Source organism: Mustelus asterias, chromosome 1 (genome assembly GCF_964213995.1).
Source record: "Mustelus asterias chromosome 1, sMusAst1.hap1.1, whole genome shotgun sequence".
Classification (NCBI taxonomy): domain Eukaryota; kingdom Metazoa; phylum Chordata; class Chondrichthyes; order Carcharhiniformes; family Triakidae; genus Mustelus; species Mustelus asterias.
The window spans coordinates 175,569,819-175,585,542 of NC_135801.1; the positions used below are offsets into that span (position 1 = coordinate 175,569,819).

Here is a 15,724-nt window from a genome sequence, read left to right on the forward strand (position 1 = left end):
TGATATAATTTTTTAATCACAATTGAGATGCAGGTGAGCAGAATTGCGGACTTTGTGTAAGCACATTTTTCCCTCTTGACGGAGCTCTGCAAAGCTATCAATGTATCATCTCCGTATCAGTCCAAATGGGGATTAGTCTCTACTAGAACCACTGGTATATCGTTATCTTTAAACGCTCCTTTCTCTATTTATTCACTTCTCTCCTTCTGAGGGAACAAAATCTGTGTAACTAAAGTGAAATGTACATTTCTTGACTTAAGGGAGTCAAAGGTGTCGGTGGAATGTGGAGTTGAGGCCACAGTTGGGTCAGCCATAATCTTGTTGAACGACAACGGAGCAGACTCGAGGGGCTGAATGGCCTACTCCTGCTTTAGGAGGTGCACCAGGATATGTTGCCTGGTCTCGAGGGTGTTGACTATGAGGAGAGGTTGAATAAACCGGGATTGTTTTCACTGGAAAGATGGAGGCTGAGGGGAGACCTGATAGAGGCCTACAAAATTATAAGAGGCATAGACAGGGTGGATAGTCGGAGATTTTTTCCCATGGTGGAAGTGTCAAATACCACGGGACACAGGTTCAAAGTGAGAGGGGGAAAGTTTTTAAGGGAAATATGAGGGGAAAATTTTTCGTGCAGAGAGTGGTGGGTGCCTGGAATGCGCTGCCAGAGGAGGTGGTGGAAGCAGGCACATTAAGAATATTTAAGAGGCATCTGGATGGGTACATGAATAGGGAGGGAATAGAGGGATACAGACTAAGGGCAGAAGATTTTTTTTTAGTTTAGTTAGGGCATCATGATCAGCACAGGCTTGGAGGGCCGAAGGGCCTGTTCTTGTGCTATACTGTTCTATGTTCTTTGCTTCTAATTTTAATGTATGTTCGTGTAATCGTGATGCCAGATAAATGCAGTCGTGCTATAGGCCACAATGTTTCATGAGTCTGCAGTGTTGATATTTGGCAATCAATGTTGTCTTTTTTCTTGTAGGACTGTTGAAGAGGAAAGAATGGGAGAAGTGCTGAGTGAAAAGCAGTGTACTCTAGTAAGCAACAGCAATGCTAACCCCATCTGTCCAGATTCCAACATGTCAGCATTATTTGTAGAAGATCATCATAAACTACCTTCTGTGGGGGGCCTCTCCGATACTGGTGGTCTGGACAAGCGTGAGTCATGGCCAGGTTTTTCCAGTAACTGGCCTGTGACCACTTCACAAACACAGACGTCTAGAAACGGACTGCCTGAAAGATGCGAGAAGGAGAAATCTCTTCAACAAGAGAAGGTGGCGAGCTTTCTGGCGACTGATCCTTCAAACTGCCAGGTGTTGCTTCCTGCTGCAAACACCAAGGCAGGCATGACGACTGGCATTCAGCCCCATTCACCCCCAACGTTTAACCCGTTCAGTGGCTTTTCTGTCAGCCCGTGTGGTCAGCCCGCTGCCCCGTCGTTAGGCCTCTCTGAGCCCATAGAGGCAAAACGTGCCAAGGATTTACTGGCAGGCTCTCGGCTACATATCGACGGCAATGAGAGTGATACAGAAAGTACAGCGAGTGACTTGAGCTGCTCCTCTGGTATGAGTTCAGAACTAGGATTTGAACCCCTGACCCCAAAAGGTTTGAAGAATTCGCCATTCCACAAGACCTGGTCTCCGAATCAGAGGCACAAAGGGGAAGGAGGTGACCTGCTGAGCAACACTCTCTTCAAAGGGAGAAGAGGCAGGGGTGAGTAATTTATTGTCAGGTAAAATACGTTTTAGACAAACGAGAACATTCTCGCCTTTTGAACCTGTTGTGCCATTTGGTGGGATGACGGCTGATGCATGACCTAATTACATTTATCCGCTTTTGCCTCCTATTCCTTAATATCTTCAGTTAACAAATCTGGCAACCTCGGATATAAAATTCATAATTGACTTGGCATCAGTTTCCATTTCTGGAGCAGTTGCAAACTTCTACCACCCTTTGTGACTCCTGAAAAGACTAGCTTATTTTTAGGTTATTGCTCGCTAATCCAAGACTCCCCGAAACATTGGAAATACTTTCCCTCTATCTATCCCATCTGTTCCCCTTAACGGGCGGCACAGTGGTTAGCACTGCTGCTTCACAGCGCCAGGGACCTGGGTTCAATTCCCGGCTTTGGGTCACTGTCTGTGTGGAGTCTGCACCTTCTCTGCGTGGGTTTCCTCTCACAGTCCAAAAGACGTGCTGGTTAGGTGCAGTGGCCGTGCTAAATTCTCCCTCAGTGTACCCGAACAGGCACCAGAGTGTGGCGACTAGGGGATTTTCACAGTAACTTCATTGCAGTGTTAATGTAAGCCTACTTGTGACACTAATAAAAAAAACTTAAATTCCAGGGAATATAACTGATTTGTGTAATCACATGTTAATACAGGATACGGTAATACAGTAATTTAACCCTTAGAGTGCTGACACACTCTTTGAGAATTTGAATGATCCTAGCTTTGTCACTACTTTCCCTTGTATTCACAACTGTTTTGTAAGTGATTCCACGCACCTAAGCTTCAAGATATCACTTTGCGGGCAGTATTGACTTGGTGTTTCTTTGCCTTGCCGACAATAATCAAATGCTTTCAAGGTCAATTGCAGCGCTGTCTTGTAATGCAGCTGTGAGAGGCTCGTGAAACACTGGTGAGGACCTGGGATCTTCTTTGTTTGTGTGGCCTGGTCCAATACGTTACTGAGTCACTGGGTGAGCCCGGTGCCCTTGAGGTGACCTCCCTAACTATTACATCTTTTGTTCTGATTCGGCTTTTAAATCATTTCAGGCAACAATTCCTGGGGTACATGGCGGAGCAGGCTCGAAGGGCCAAATGGCCTCCTCCTGCTCTTTTCTTCTGTGTTTCTATATATAGCAGCTGGGTAATGGGTAATTTAATAGGGTTCTGTGGTAGGGGCTGTATTTAATATTCACGGTGAACTATCTGCACATTTGTGGCTCTGATGGGCTGTTTGCTAAATGGATTGATGAGGGAAGGGGATTGCAGCATGTTCTTGGGTGGTTCTGGGGGCTGGCGTCGAGGTGGCGTCTCCTGATGTGAGGCAGAGGTGATTCTGGGATGGGACCATGTGGTATCTGGGTTCAGCTGGATCAATTTCCGAAGGGTCAGAAGGAGTGCTAAATGTTTGCTGCATTTGTTTATTTGGCTGAAAGGCTGCCTTGGTGCATAAAACAGCTCTGGTTGGCAGAGGCAGTGAAACACTGCCATTCAGGTGTGCCTGCTTTCTAATGAGACTACCTGCTCATGGATGTTGCTGTGTTTTATAGCTGATGTCTCCCAGTCGGTGCTGAATGATGCTCAGAAAGTGCGGGCTTTGCAGCAGAGTGGCGAGTCCTTCCTGCAAGATGGCTCCTGTATTAACATTGCTCCCCACCTGCACAAGTGCAGAGAATGTCGCTTGGCCAGTTACCACCGGTACCGAGATGAGGCTGATTCCACTGTCTTCTGCAGGTTCTTCCACTTCAGAAAGTGAGCATTGGCTTTTCTAACGAACCGAAAGATGTATAATCTCTCACCTTTCTGTTGCTTCACTGTGTTAACCCATTAACTTGACCCAGGTGTGTTTCTCACTGCAATTGGATGTCCAATTGGACATCTGTACCTGATAACCTCCTATCATGTGGTGCATTTAATCATACAGAGCATGAAGCTTTCTAATTCACCTGCTCTACTCTGTCCCATCAGCTGATCCCAGCTGGATATGCTGTGGGCACCATAATTAGCTCCCGGTTGTGGTCACACAGCCAATGAGAAGCATCACAGATCAGTGGGTATTATCTCCGCCCAAATAATCTGGCCGCATGACAAATGGCCACTTGACTTAAGGTCCTGTTGCACAGTTTCAAGAGAAGGGCTCAAATGGTCATTTTGGACCCATTTAAATTGGCTGGATTCCTGTTGTTGGCAGCCTGTTTTCAATGGAAGGTAACCTGTGATGAGTGGTTATCCTGGGTGCTATTTAAAAGAAAGACTTGGGGCAGGACTCTCCGATCTCACCTGTTCCCGCCCCTGCTGTCGGCAAGAATGGAGAATTTGGCACTCAGCCAAAACTCCATTCACTGGCAGTGGCACTGGAGAATCCCAGCCCGGACGAGGGCAGATGTTTCCGGTGCTGTCCTCACAAACTAAGGCTTTCAAACCTTTAAATGTACAACCAAATTTCATCTTTGCATGTCTTCTGAAGTCATTTGCTTCCTCCATTTGAGATGCAGAATATAAATCTTCTAATTCAGTGTGATCACTTTTAGGCATTTATGATAAAATATAATTTCAAATAGATTGGGGGGATATGGATTGAGAAATATGCTTCGCTCAGATATAATCTGGAAAAGCACTGCCTGAATTGCTGGGAAGCAGTTTCATGAGTAACTTGCAACGGGTAATTGGAGATATATTGAAAAGAAAAATATTTGGGAGGTGGGGGGGGGGAATAAACCAGGAGAATGGGCTAATTGATAAATCTTATCAGAAAGCTGGCCTGGGTGCAGTGGGCTAAATGGCTTCCTTCTGCTCAACAATTTGCCTGAACGTTTGCAAATATTGTATCCTTCCCACAGACAGACCGATTGGAGGCTGGCTTGTTCCCTATTATTGCAAAGTGGCAGCTCGATAAGTTTCAATAACTTTTGTCATTACAGGTTGCATTTTAACAAACATGGAGTGCTGCGTGCTGAGGGGTTCCTCAGCCCAAACCAGTGTGATCCGGAAGCCTTGCGATTGTGGATGCCCTCCGATGGTAACGCTGAGGGCTTGGACCTGGATACCTCCAAGTACATTCTGGCTAATATTGGAGACCATTTCTGCCAATTGGTTATGTCTGAAAAAGAAGCGCTGAAGTTGGTGGAACCTTGCAGTAAGTATTCATGACATTGTTTGGCTCTCTTAATTTGTGTAATCGGTTTGAAGCCAGATATGATTTCTTTCAAACACAATTGAAATTGGAAGAATACCATTGGGTTGCAAAGAGACTAACTCAAATCAGTTCAACAGATCTCATTACCAATCTTTCTATATTCGCAACAGAAAACTATTGATGAATGAAAATCTAATTTAGTTGGACTGCATAGAAGTTACAAGATTCAAGCAGGTACCATCCACGCAAGCAAATAGTTGTAATCACGTTACCTATCCTATGCCTGTATCCCTTCATTCCTACTCCATAGACCTTTGTGTCTCGAGCACTAACTATGCAACCATCCATAGTCTCACAGCTTAATGGGATACAGAGTGAATCAGTGTTATACCCCCTCTGAAGCACCAACATTTGCCTATAGTATGGAGCCCATTGCTGCATGCGATACTGTGAGACCTTATCAAGGTTTTACATAGACTCATTTTTTTCTCCTATTCTACACTTACTAAAATTTCAATTTGAAATTTTAGTATCAGTTCACACTTATTGACATTGAATTAATCTGCCACTTTTTAGCCTATTTCACCCATCTTTCAATCTTGATGCATCATTCATGTACTCAACTGAACACAGTTGGTTGCGGAACTGAACCAAGGGTGCGCGGGTTAGGTGGATTGGCCATGCTAAATTGTCTGGGGGACTAGATAGGGTAAATGCATTGGGTTATGGGGATAGGGCCTGGGTGGGATTGTGGTCAGTGCAGACTCGATGGGCGGAATGGCCTCCTTCTGCACTGTAGGATTCAATGATTCTCTGAACTCTGTGGGCCATCACCATCCTCCTGTTCCATCGATCCCGGAAAAGCTGTCTTTAACTTTGACTCGGTATGTTGTGACCCTTTTTTAAAATCAATTTTAATCTAGTCCCACTCCTAATTCCTCTTTAAAAACAATGGCTTCAGTCTTCCCAATAGTTAATTGGAGGAATTTATTCTTGTAATTTCCCATCTGCTATTCTGTCAGAGGCTTTCCCTCAATCTGTTGAGCAGCAGTGAGAAAGGGAGAGTTGGGGTTGAGCAATTAGTGCGCCGTAAAAGAACTCGCTCCTTCTGTCAACAGTTGCTGCACTTGGTATAACTCCTAGTTGTGTGAGGTGAACCCAAAACTCTAATTTAGTTTTTTAAACCAAAGTTAAATTATTCAGAGAACGAGGATATGTTACATGTGCTATGTATGTGTAACATATGTTAAGGGGAGGTGATGGCCTAGTGATATTGTCACTAGACTATTAATCCAGAAACTCAGCTAATGTTTTGGGGACCCAGGTTCGAATCCTGCCACGGCAGATGGTGGAATTTGAATAAAAAAATATCTGGAATGAAGAATCTACTGATGACCATGAAAACCTTATTGATTGTCAGAAAAACCCATCTCGTTCACTAATGTCCTTTAGGGAAGGAAATCTGCCATCCTTACCTGGTCTGGCCTACATGTGACTCCAGACCCACAGCTATGTGGTTGACTCTCTGAACAAGGGCAGCTAGGGATGGGCAATAAATGCTGGCCCGTGATGCTCATGTCCCATGAATGAATAAAAAAATTAAAAACATGCCATACTGAAACCTAGAAGAAGTTGGATTCCTTTGGTCCTCTGTTGATCTGCACCTGTGGAGAGGGTGGGTGTGCTTCCCCGGTGCATCTGGTAGGTTTTTGGTTTTGAGCTGAACATTATTTTAGAATTGTTATCCAAGAAGATGCGGACTTAGAATATGTTGCAACTTCTTCCATCAACAGATACACCAGCCTGTCATGGGGCATTGCTACACTACAAGGAACCATTTGCTGATAGTATGATATGCAGCAAACAGTCAGTGCATTTGATGCTAAGATCCCAGTTGAGCATGTTTGACTCAAGTTAAATGTACCCTGGAAGTCATGAACTACTTGGCTGATTTGATTTATTATTGTCACATGAATTGGGGGACAGTGAAAAGTATTGTTTCCTACGCGATGTACAGACAACATACCATAGAGTACATAGGGGAGAAGGGAAAGAGAGGGTGTAGAATATAGTGTTACAGTCACAGCTAGCATGTAGAGAAAGATCCTAGCTTAATATATGGTAGGTCCATTCAAAAGTCTGATGGCAGCAGGGAAAAAGCTGTTCTTGAGTCGGTTGGTGCGTGATCTCAGACTTTTGTATTGTTTTCCCGATGGAAGAAGGTAGAAGAGAGAATGTCTGGGATGCGTGGGGTCCTTGATTATGCTGGCTGCTTTTCTGAGGCAGTAGACTGAATCAATGGTTAGGAGGCTGGTTTGCGAGTTGGACTGGGCTACGTTCGCAACCCTTTGTAGTTTCTTGCAGTCTTGGCTGTTACTCTTTCAAGGTTTAGAAAAGAGTAGATTGGCTTGTTCTTTATTGTGAAATACCTAGTTCAATCCAACTCTTTAAAATGTGACTTTTTACCAGGCTGCTGCTAAAATCAGGTTGGTGCGATTATACCTTGAGATGGTTTTGCATTTCTTGTTTTCAGTGCAGATATTAACTGACTCCCCCACCAATTGGAAATGGAGGCTTGTTAAATGAACACTTTGTGTATCTACCTTCACCGTAGAGGCAGAGGATAAAATATTGAGTGATATAATAAGGGATATTAAAATAAGCCAGCAATGGAGATTTATGGATTTAATATAACTGAAGAAATAAAATTGCGGTAATGGAGAAAATAATAAGACTTAAGATAGACAAAATTGCCAGGACTGGATACTTTCCATCCCAGGGTACCCAAATAAATGAGTGAGGAAATTATAGTTGCACGTCAGAATTTTCCCAAAGCCTCCTTTATTCATGAATTGCCTCTTGTGGATTGTAATATTATAAATGTCACTCTATTACTGAAGGGAGAGTGAGAAACCAGGTGACAACGGATCTGCTGGTTTATCATCAGCTATGAGGAAGTCTCCGAAATCCTATCTGCAGAGGAAAATTGACTGAGCAATTGGATGTGTATCAGCATGGAATTGTGAAGGGTAGATCTGGATAATATAATTGAATATTTTTCAGGAGGTCACTAACATGCTCGATAGGGGAGTGTGCATGGATGTTGTCTATGCGGATTTCCAGGAGGTGTTTAGTCAGGTTCCGTGCACCATTATTAGCAAAATTGAAAAGCGATGGATAGGAGGTAAAATTGGTGTTAAGGATTTGTCATTGATTGTCAAGTTGGAGGCAGGGATAAAGGGAATATCTGTTTGATTGGCAGGAGATATTAAAGTGGAGATCTGTACTGTGGCTTTGGCATTTCACCATGTATATTAATGACTTGGATAAAGTTTCATGTCATCAGCAAACTGGAAAATGTTACTTTTGGTTCCCTCATCTATTGGTGTACATTGTGAATAGCTGGGACCCATGCACTGATCCCTGTTGGATTCTACCTGCAACTTCGGAGAAGACCCATTTATACCCACTGTCCAATCCATCCACGTTTCCATGGCCGCCTCCTTTTCAAAGGGGCATGGAAAAAGACTTAAGTGAAAAGGCAAAACTGTAGCACGTGGTGTTCAGTGTGAGGTCTATGTTTTTTCCCGATGTGGGAAAGATGGATCGGAATACCTTGAGGATCTCTCGAATGTGGAAAAGTATTGGTTTGGAAGGAGGCCAGTCAGCCCCTCGAGCTTATTCCATCAATCAGTTAGATCATGGCTGATTCACACTGTTGCTGGCTCCTCGCTCCATTAAATTCTGAACTATAAAACCAGAATGTATTCGTTTTTCAATAACGCAAACATTTCTTTCAGTGATGCAGCACATTTTTGCTCCAATCCTAACTCGGATGGAGGAAAGCTCAGCTTTGTGAGTCATTTGGGACCCGAATCCCACATTACTCGTTTTTAAAATGTTCTGAAAACTTCATAAACCCCGTTTCTTCACCCTCTGAGCAAACAGACAAGTGACATACTAGGATTCCTCAGTGACATCTCACATAGAAAAGGTGTGTGAAAAATAAAGGCAAAAGGCTGTTGCTGATTTAGAATTGAAAACTTGGAGAGAGAAAAACTATTTTATTCTTGGAATTCGCTCGAGTTAAAAGGAGGTAAATCGGTGCTAGTGCCTTGTTGCACTGACAAAGTAAACGGGGTTGAGTCACAATTAAATTGCCTCCTCCATTTGATGAAAGATGGTTCCTGTTCCTAGGAGAGCGAGAGAGCGATTTATGATGAATTGGTTTTGTTAAGGCCGTTGATCAAGTAATTAAGTTTGAGGCGTACGGTCTTTGATTTAAAAAAAGTTGAAATGTTCTGTAAACGCGCTTTTTTTTTGTTTCAATCTCTACGCAGTATCATAGAAACCCTACAGTACAGAAAGAGGCCATTTGGGCCATCGAGTTTGCACCGACCACAATCCCACCCAGGCCCTACCCCCATATCCCTACACATTTACCCGTTAATCCCTCTAACCTACGCATCTCAGGACACTAAGGGGCAATTTTTAACCTGGCCAATCAACCTAACCCGCACATCTTTGGACTGTGGGAGGAAACCCACGCAGACACGAGGAGAATGTGCAAACTCCACACAGACAGTGACCCAAGCCGGGAATTGAACCCAGGTCCCTGGAGCTGCGAAGCAGCAGTGCTAACCACTGTGCTACCGTGGCGTAGAAATGGTAATAACAAGCGGGGAAAAGGATCTTGTTCAATCCTTGTCTGTCTGTCTCCTTTAGAAAAAATTGCATGGAAGCGAGCGGTCCGAGGTATTCGAGAAATGTGCGATGCCTGCGAGACAACCCTCTTCAACATCCACTGGGTGTGTCCCAAGTGTGGTTTCGGAGTGTGCCTCGACTGCTACAAGATGAAGAAGATCAGTCCACAGCAAGGTAAGCTGGGCAACTGAACTGGCCTCTAACCATAGGATCCCTACAGTGCAGAAGGAGGCCATTCGGCCCCTCAAGTCTGCACCGACAACAATCCCACCCAGGATCTATCACCATAACCCCATGTATTTGCCCTGCTTGCTCCCCGACACTAAGGGGCAGTTTAGCATAGCCAATCCACCTAACCCGCACATCTTTACATAGCTAACTTCCCTCCTGGAACACGTACCCTGTATTAGTGCAGCATTCTTCACTGTGTCCGTGACCACGGAATCGAGCAGTGGAGACTTATGCGACTGTTGCTGTGTGGAACATTCCATCTGTGAGAGCACCCCCCCCCCCCCCCCCCCCCCGCACCTTCCCATACAGCAAACACAAGATTTCAGCAGTGATGTATTGATTCGGCCACTGGGATTTACCAGAGGACAGTGCGGCATCTCCGCTCCATCCATATCTTTGCAGCTGAATTGGGCAGGAGTCCCAGAGGCACAATGGCACGGCAATTCTGATCAGATCAGGAGATTGGGGTTCTAAACAGTCCGTGAAAGACTTGGGTTTGTATAGCTCCTTTCACCACCTACGGACGCCCCGAAGCACCTGGTGGCCAATGGAGTCCTTTTATTTTTGAAGCGTAAATGGAGCGTTACTGTTCCGTGGTTGTGTCCGAGCACTTTTGCGTTTCCGGGCAGCTGAGCTTTCGTCCCTGCAAGTCATTGTGTACGTTTGGTGGATAATGAATTGTGTGAATGTGTAATGCCACTGGAGAAATAACAACCTGATTTTTTTAAGTATGTGGTTGTAATGTTTTTAAATGTTTTCCTCTTTCCCCAACCTGATGCACAGATAGCAAAGAAGAGATGTTTTCTTGGTTGAAATGTGCTAACGGCCACGTCCACGAGCCAGAGAAGCTGATGCCGACGCAGATTATTCCCGGTTCAGGTAAAGGGGTTTTTTGCTCAGCAAGTTAACATGATTGTAAAGATTGATCTGCTCTTGTGGGGTTGATTTGAGTAAAACCTTTATGAAAAACACTGGTTTGTGAGCAAGCGATGCATCTGCCGTCAATGCTGGGCATTTGGAACCCAAAATCCTAAATTTGCTCCCCAGCCTCTGAGTTTGTTGTTCGCCATGGAATCGTTACAGTTTTCAGTGTCTGAGCAAAGGGGGAGAAGAAACACAGTGGGCTACAAGAGCAGGTCAGGGGCTAGGAATACTGCAGCGAGTAACTCACCTATTTTGGAAGAACTAATGTAGGGAGGAGTTATACAATAAATGGCAGAGTCATCAGGAGTATAGAAACACAGAGGGACCTAGGTGTGCAAGTCCACAAATCCTTGAAGGTGGCAACACAGGTGGAGAAGGTGGTGAAGAAGGCATATGGTATGCTTGCCTTTATAGGACGGGATATAGAGTATAAAAGCTGGAGTCTGATGATGCAGCTGTATAGAACGCTGGTTAGGCCACATTTGGAGTACTGCGTCCAGTTCTGGTCGCCGCACTACCAGAAGGACGTGGAGGCGTTAGAGAGAGTGCAGAGAAGGTTTACCAGGATGTTGCCTGGTATGGAGGGTCTTAGCTATGAGGAGAGATTGGGTAGACTGGGGTTGTTCTCCCTGGAAAGACGGAGAATGAGGGGAGATCTAATAGAGGTGTACAAGATTATGAAGGGGATAGATAGGGTGAACGGTGGGAAGCTTTTTCCCAGATCAGAAGTGACGTTCACGAGGGGTCACGGGCTCAAGGTGAGAGGGGCGAAGTATAACTCAGATATTAGAGGGATGTTTTTTTACACAGAGGGTGGTGGGGGCCTGGAATGCGCTGCCAAGTAGGGTGGTGGAGGCAGGCATGCTGACATCGTTTAAGACTTACCTGGATAGTCACATGAGCAGCCTGGGAATGGAGGGATACAAACGATTGGTCTAGTTGGACCAAGGAGCGGCACAGGCTTGGAGGGCCGAAGGGCCTGTTTCCTGTGCTGTACTGTTCTTTGTTCTTTGTTCCTGACTCCCCAAAGCCTGTCCACCATCTACAAGGCACAAGTCAGGAGTGTGATGGAATACTCCCCACTTGCCTGGATGGGTGCGGCTCCAACACTCCAGAAGATTGACATCATCCAGGACAAAGCAGCTCGCTTGATTGGCACCACATCTACAAACATCCACTCCCTCCACCACCGAAGCTCAGTAACAGCAGTGTGTACTATCTACAAGATTCACCAAAGATCCTTAGACAGGACCTTCCAAGCACACGACCACTTCCATCTAGAAGGACAAGGGCAGCAGATAAATGGGAACACCACCATTTGCAAGTTCCCCTCCAAGCCACTCACATAGAAACATAGAAAACTACAGCACAAAAGAGGCCCTTCGGCCCCACAAGTTGTGCCGAACATATCCCTACCTTTTAGGCCTACCTATAACCCTCCATCCTATTAACTCCCATGTACTCATCCAGGATCTCTTAAAAGACCCTATTGAGTTTGCCTCCACCACCACTGACGGCAGCCGATTCCACTCGCCCACCACCCTCTGTGTGAAAAACTTCCCCCTAACATTTCCCCTGTACCTACACCCCAGCACCTTAAACCTGTGTCCTCTCATAGCAGCCATTTCCACCCTGGGAAAAAGTCTCGATCTATGCCTCTCAACATCTTATATACCTCTATTAGGTCTCCTCTCATCCTACGTCTCTCCAAGGAGAAAAGACCGAGCTCCCTCAGCCTATCCTCACCATCCTGACTTGGAAATATATCGCCGTTCCTTCGCAGTCACTGGGTCAAAGTCCTGGAATTTCCTCCCCAACGACATTGTGGGTCAACCCACACCACATAGACTCCAGCGATTCAAGAAGGCAGCTCACCACCACCTTCTCAAGGGCAACTAGGGATGGGCAATAAATGCTGGCCAGCCAGCGATGCCCATGTCCCACGGATGAATAATAAAAAAGAAGATACCTGCTCTTGATTGCTAGCCAGTGAGCCAGATGTATAGGCGGGCATCAAGTAAGGACGTGATGTCGTACTGCAGTTATACAGGCCCATGGTGAGGTCACACCTGGAGTATTGCGTACAGTTTTGGTGTCCCTACTTAAGAAAGGATATACTTGCCATAGAGGGAGTGCAGCAGAGGTTCACTAAGCTGATACAAGGGTTAGCAGGACTGTCCTATGAGAAGAGATTGGTTTGACTGGGCCTGCGTTCATTAGCGTTTCGAAGGATGAGAGGAGATCTGATTTAAATGTATAAAATTCTAACAAGGCTGGACAGTCTAGATACAGGGAGGGTTTTTTTTCCCTGATTGGGGAATCTAGGACCAGGGGACCCAGTCTCAGGAAGCGGGGAAGACTATTTAGGGCTGAGATGAGGAAGTGTGGTGAACCTGTGGAATTCTGTACCACAGGAGACTGTGGAGGCCAGGTCATTGAATGTATTCAAGGGGGAGATAGATTAGGTGCACAGTGGTTAGCACTGCTGCCTCACAGCATCAGGGACCCGGGTTCAATTCTGGCCTCGGGTCACTGTCTGTGTGGAGTTTGCACTTTCGCCCCATGTCCCCGTGGGTTTCCTCCGGGTGATCCGGTTTCCTTCCAAAGATGTGCGGCCATGCTAAATTGACCTTTGTGTCAGGGGGATTAGGAGGGTAAATCTGTGGGTTTGTGGGATTAGGGCCTGGGTGGGATTGTGGTCAGTACAGACTCGATGGGCCGAATGGCCTTCCACTGTACCGTAGGGATTCTATGATTTTTTAAAAAGATTTTAATGGCACCAAGGGATGTGGCGAGAAAGTGGAATATGGCACTGAGAATGAGGATTGACCATGATTTAACTGAAGATGAAGCAGGCTCAAAAGCCAAAAGGCCTACTAGTTTCTGTGTTTGCATTTGAGGGTGTTGCGGGGTTCTTTGGAGGCTAGGCATCGCCAAAACTTCAGCCAGTACAAAGATTCACGAAAGCCAGTGTCCCGGTTAAAGACATATCTTTATTAACCAACGGTCGAAGGGAGAGATAACATTGGTCAGACCAATGCCTCTCTGCAGAGAAGGCTGTGAGCTTTCCAATTTTAACTCTGAGGTTACAATGCACGGATTGCTCAATTATAGAGTCATAGAGGTTTACAGCATGGAAACAGGCCCTTCGGCCCAACTTGTCCATGCCGCCCTTTTTTTTAAAAACCCCTAAGCTAATCCCAATTGCCCGCATTTGGCCTATATCCCTCTATACCCATCGTAACTATCTAAATGCTTTTTAAAAGACAAAATTGTACCCGCCTCTACTACTACCTCTGGCAGCTTGTTCCAGACACTCACCACCCTGTGTGTGAAATAATTGCCCCTCTGGACACTTTTGTATCTCTCCCCTCTCAACCTTAAAACTATGCCCTCTAGTTTTAGACTCCCCTACCTTTGGGAAAAGATATTGACTATCTAGCTGATCTGTGCCCCTCATTATTTTATAGACCTCTATAAGATCACCCCTCAGCCTCCTACGCTCCAGAGAAAAAAGTCCCAGTCTATCCAGCCTCTCCTTATAACTCAATCCATCAAGTCCCAGCAGCATCCTAGTAAATCTTTTCTGCACTCTTTCTAGTTTAATAATATCCTTTCTATAATAGGGTGACCAGAATTGCACACAGTATTCCAAGTGTGGCCTTACCAATGTCTTGTACAACTTCACCAAGACATTCCAACTCCAGTATTCAAAATATTATATATTTTTAATGTCAAATTCTCCCACCTTTCATTGGTTATAGATGATCAAATCATCTTCAATATAAATCAATCATTAATAACACCTGTCACATACTTTATGTCAGAATGCAGAATGCAATTGGCTAATGGATTTCAGTAGGTCCCCCTATTGCTGATGCTTCCTCCTCTGTTGCCTAGTAACCCCTGACGCTGGGCTACAAAGGTCAAATTTAAGGTTCCCACCAACTCCAACTACATCACTAGCCAAACAAGACAGATGTACATTCTCACGTCTAAGGGACCTTCCTTATCTGAATAGTGTGAAAAACTCTATTCATAAGTAGCCCTGTGAACCTTACTGCTGTTCCTTCGTCAGGTTGACGAAGGAACAGCCTGTTCCAAAAGCTAGTGACTTTTGCTAAAAAAACACCTTTTGGACTTTAACCTGGTGTTGTTAGACTTCTTACTGTGTTTACCCCAGTCCAACGCCGACATCTCCACATCAACCTTACTGCTAGCAGCCCTCACTGATGAGAACTTACACATTCTGAGGTTTCATTGTTTCCTAAGAATGTGGTTCTGTCTGCTAAGACTTCATCCCATCACCCCTCACAGCAGCCTGCTCTTGGCTAAAGTGCACTATTACTTTTATAAAATACAGTTGGTACATTTAACCTACCAAAATACATGTTTAAATCAGAAATACTTGTTCAAGTCTCATTCTTATGTGCCTTTATGCAGGCACTTTCCCAAGTTAAACTGTTAGTCTGATCTGAGGTCATTTCACTTGTTGCTAGTATTTTATTAGTGACTTAAATCCCTGATTATTTGAAATGTTTCTAATCTACTCGGATTTTCTCCCCCACAGTGGGGAAGATGAGTACTAGTGGACATGGTTTGAGATTAAGAGGTCCCCCTTTTAAGACTGAGGTGAGGAGAAATGTCTTTCTGAGAGTCTCATGTCTGTGGAATTCTCTTTCCCAGAGAGCAGTGGAGGCTGAGTCATTGAATTTATTCAAGGCGGAATTGGGTAGATTTTTAATAGACAAGGGGATTTATGGTAGTGATGGAGGGGGCAGACAGGAAAGTGAAATTCGGAGCACGAGCAGATCAGCTGTAATAACTCCATGGAGGCGAAAGTCCCGTCACCAAGTTACTTTATTTACACCATACATCTGTACACAGCCAGCTCTCCAGTTGCTCCCTGCTGAATGCAGGCTGGGAGTCTGACACACCTGCTTTAAATAGGGAGCATGAGGCTCCCTGATTTAACCATCAAATAAGACTCATCAGGTACCTC

The 15,724-nt window shown here is 45.0% G+C and overlaps 1 protein-coding gene across 1 annotated transcript in view; it reads left to right on the forward strand.

The window, feature by feature from the left end:
* The window catches only part of LOC144500492 (lysine-specific demethylase 3A-like), a 74,052-nt gene that overhangs the window by 24,731 nt on the left and 33,597 nt on the right, over nt 1–15,724 (forward strand). The window contains exons 9-13 of the mRNA XM_078223504.1: nt 983–1,713; nt 3,278–3,479; nt 4,649–4,863; nt 9,589–9,741; nt 10,582–10,677. Of these exons, the coding sequence (XP_078079630.1) occupies nt 983–1,713; nt 3,278–3,479; nt 4,649–4,863; nt 9,589–9,741; nt 10,582–10,677 (1,397 nt within the window). The remainder of the gene's footprint in view (nt 1–982; nt 1,714–3,277; nt 3,480–4,648; nt 4,864–9,588; nt 9,742–10,581; nt 10,678–15,724) is intronic.